This window comes from Physella acuta, unplaced genomic scaffold (genome assembly GCF_028476545.2).
Source record: "Physella acuta isolate Inbredline_101_S28 unplaced genomic scaffold, ASM2847654v3 ptg000164l, whole genome shotgun sequence".
Lineage (NCBI taxonomy): Eukaryota > Metazoa > Mollusca > Gastropoda > Physidae > Physella > Physella acuta.
The window spans coordinates 573,845-577,222 of NW_026731683.1; the positions used below are offsets into that span (position 1 = coordinate 573,845).

The following is a 3,378-nucleotide window of genomic DNA, read 5'->3' on the forward strand; positions in this document are numbered from 1 at the left end:
GTTGTCAGTGTTAGCCTCCGCTGTTTACTTTTGCTATCCTTTTCTCAAATATTACAATTAGTAAACGTATTTTATGACACGAGTCTTTTTTAGATACAATTCATCTTTTTTCAACGTTATTCGATGTCTTTGCTTAATAATGGGATCTTTCAAGTGAGCGCCAATTCTTTCAAGTGAGCGCCAATCTCCCATATCACCCCCTTAGCGCGCTCAAGAATTTAAAAATTTAAAAAAGAGAATATATACTTTGACCACTGCCCACCCCTCTCCACGGACCACGGTATTTTTAGGTCATCCAACCCCAGGAGCAAAGATTTGAAAATTACCATGTCTGACCTGTTCTAGAAAAACCAATGTCTGACTGGTATATTAGATATAACGATTCTATAATTATCCTCTACATACAATAATCTTAACTGTATAGGAAAATATTATTTCACATTCTTTAACTTACTTGGAAAATAATGTTGTACAGTTTTCTACTGAATGGGGAAATAATTTGAATATATTTTTAATTTCAAAACCTTAACATTTTTTACATTTTTTCAATTGACGAAATAAAAATATCAATGCATTGATATACATTTTATTGTTTTAGGGATTCATTGTGTAAATTATGTTTAACGTATTAGTACTCTTGTTGGTGTTATACTAATTGATATCAAAACAGTTTGTGCTGTAGTACGTTTATTTTCTTGAGTGTCTGACAACTGTTTTTATAATTACGTTTTAAAATGTATTTACAACAAGAAGGTAATTTCATATACGAGCTTGATTAGTGTGTTGAATTTGTAAGTTAATGGAGGTCCATTTATGTCTTCAAACTCTTAGGGGGAGTTAGAAGACAGTAATTTTGTGACACTGTGTGATTGTAGTGGGGATGCGGGGAGCTGTTCATATAGTGTTTTAAAATGAATGATGAAATTTTATCTTGCGTTTTTATTTTGCGTTTTTGAAAACTGTTTTTGTAAATTTTAATTAAGACTAATTAATATAATCTATGTTAATCGAACTCAGTCAATAATTTAGAATGAGATCGATGTTTAAAAGAACATCGATTTTCATGGGGTTCGGTTGCTCGAGTCGTGACGTCATTTATAGGGGGAGTCAATATTTTCGTGAACATGTGTGTCGGAGGGGATCAGGGATGTGAAAATATTTAACCGTGGCGTCAATTTTAGTGACCCTTAATTCCCATAGAAAGTTTCGAAGTCTCACGAAAAGTACTTTTTTTGGCACATACGATCCTAAACTAAAGGCAGGTCACACACAGCCCTAAACTGAATACAATCATTCAGCGGTCACTGCAACAAAGTGTTCCAACAACCAGCTAACTGGCCTGGAATACCGAATTTTTAAATAATTGTAATGTAGGCGATTTGATGGATGCTCAATAATCAATACAATACATGATTTTAGCATTAGACAAACAAATATAAACCTTCGACTTAAGTTACTTAATGTGTTATAACTTAGACATTAGAAAAATATGAATATTTTCATCCAAAAATATATTTTGATAGAACTTTTAAAAATCTGCTCTATTGTTTGTGGCTTAGGATGACAAACATGTATCTTTCCCATAACAAGGAGCCTGGTAAAATGTCCCTGATTCTAATCGTACAGGCTCTTCCTGTTGGACAGGCACGCGATTGGCGAACTTGACGGCAAGCGATGTGAACACCAGGTCGACGTTGTCCCCTGTTTTAGCGCTACACTCGACATACATGGCCCCAATGGTCTGGGCCAGGGAGGAGGCCGTCTCGTGGTCTATGGCTCGGCTCTCGGCCAGGTCAACCTTGTTGCCGACAGCATTTTTACCCGAATAATCCTGGACCTGTTGCAACCAATATTGGATGATGTCAAAGCTGGACTTTATCGTCAGGTCAAAAATCATAACAATACTAGCAACGTCTCTGTAATTACTCCTTGTTATCACGGTTCGGCGCTCTCAGCCAAGCGTATCCCAAATCTGTAGATTGACCTTAACCCCCAAATCGTCAACTATCTTGTTTCTGGAAAGAAATAAAAAAATATTTTAGCGATCAATAGTTTTATGGAAAAAGCTAGTCTTTGCATTTAAAATCTTATTATAAATATTGTATTATTATTTTTAGTAATGCGTTCTTAATGAGATCGACGCCATAAACAACTAAAATACGAATATTATAACCCGATCAATGACTTGCAATCTTTAAAAGACAATTACCTGCACATTCTTTAACCCATGGTTGCGCTCCAGAGTTAAATCAAAAAGCTAATCGAGGGATCGCATTCAACTTAATATATCTCACAATCTTTTTAAAATTATTTTATTTTTTAACGTCTTATTTAACATTGCATTGAATAAAAAAATTGTTATGCTGGCTCTGACACCTAAGACAAATTTATATGGGATGTTTAAACTAGATCGGTGCATTAGACCTAGTTCTAAATAGAGGTATAAAATTTGCAACAAGCCGCAAATGAACAAAGAAAGAAGATATTGTAAACAAAATAAAAGCTTATAAAAATTATTAGTCTATATATGTATAGTTTTAAGAGGGTGGTATTTCAAATATCTAAAGGTTACAAGGTTTCGATAATTCGAAAATCTGTATCTATTTTTAAAATAAAACTTACCATTCTGTATTATACCCAGTGGTGAGTAAATTTTAGTTTGCATCAACAATGGAAAGTAAACAATTTCACCCAGCCCACGAGATATGTAAGCCATCTGTGTTATCATGTGGTCATGATAAGACTAATCTTTTAAACAACTGATATAAATGCTTAATGAATATTGATACTTTGTTCCGGGTTGGTTATACATTACTAAATTGCAACTGCTATCATCTGCTTTTGGTACGCTGGAGGCAATCTTCTTCAACTGGTGGAGAATTTGGTCTGAATATTTACCTGACGGAGAGGAAACGTTCTCTGCTGTCCATACAGGCCGAAGTATCTCCACTATCTATCGAGCTATGTAATCACAGACTCACAGACGACTGAAGAAGACTATGAAAGAGATCGATTTTATTCTTTAGAGCTCAGTATAAGAAACATGTATACTATCTCTCCAATACAGTTTCAGCAAAGCCGATTTTTTCTTCAGGCAGCTCATCAGAAAAAAAAATGATAATTTATATAAAAAATGCATCATACTTTAAACAGTATCTTCCCCCAACCAGAAATTGTATGTGCGTCCGCCTCCCCCCCCCCCCTTGAACTCCACCGAAAGTTTCAGTTTAATTACCAATCCCCACCACGCCGGAGAGGTGTGGTTAAAATTACCCCTGTTACCAAGCATTTTAAATATAGCACTTTGGAGGACAATGTTAAATGCGACAAAATAGAATTAACACATGGATGTAAAGAATGGAACAAGAATCAGATCCG

The 3,378-nt window shown here is 35.0% G+C and overlaps 1 protein-coding gene across 1 annotated transcript; it reads right to left on the reverse strand.

Annotated features, from left to right (window-relative positions):
* Nucleotides 1-1,555: 1,555 nt before the first annotated feature.
* On the reverse strand, nucleotides 1,556-1,897 carry LOC131935916 (ras-related protein Rab-26-like). Its single transcript, XM_059292659.1, has one exon. It carries the CDS (start codon nucleotides 1,895-1,897, stop codon nucleotides 1,556-1,558), a length of 342 nt encoding a protein of 113 aa, XP_059148642.1.
* Nucleotides 1,898-3,378: the final 1,481 nt, after the last annotated feature.

Coding starts and splice junctions, on each gene's coding strand:
- LOC131935916 (XM_059292659.1), bottom strand. CDS start 1,897: ATGATTTTTGACCTGACGATAAAGTCCAGCTTTGACATCATCCAATAT.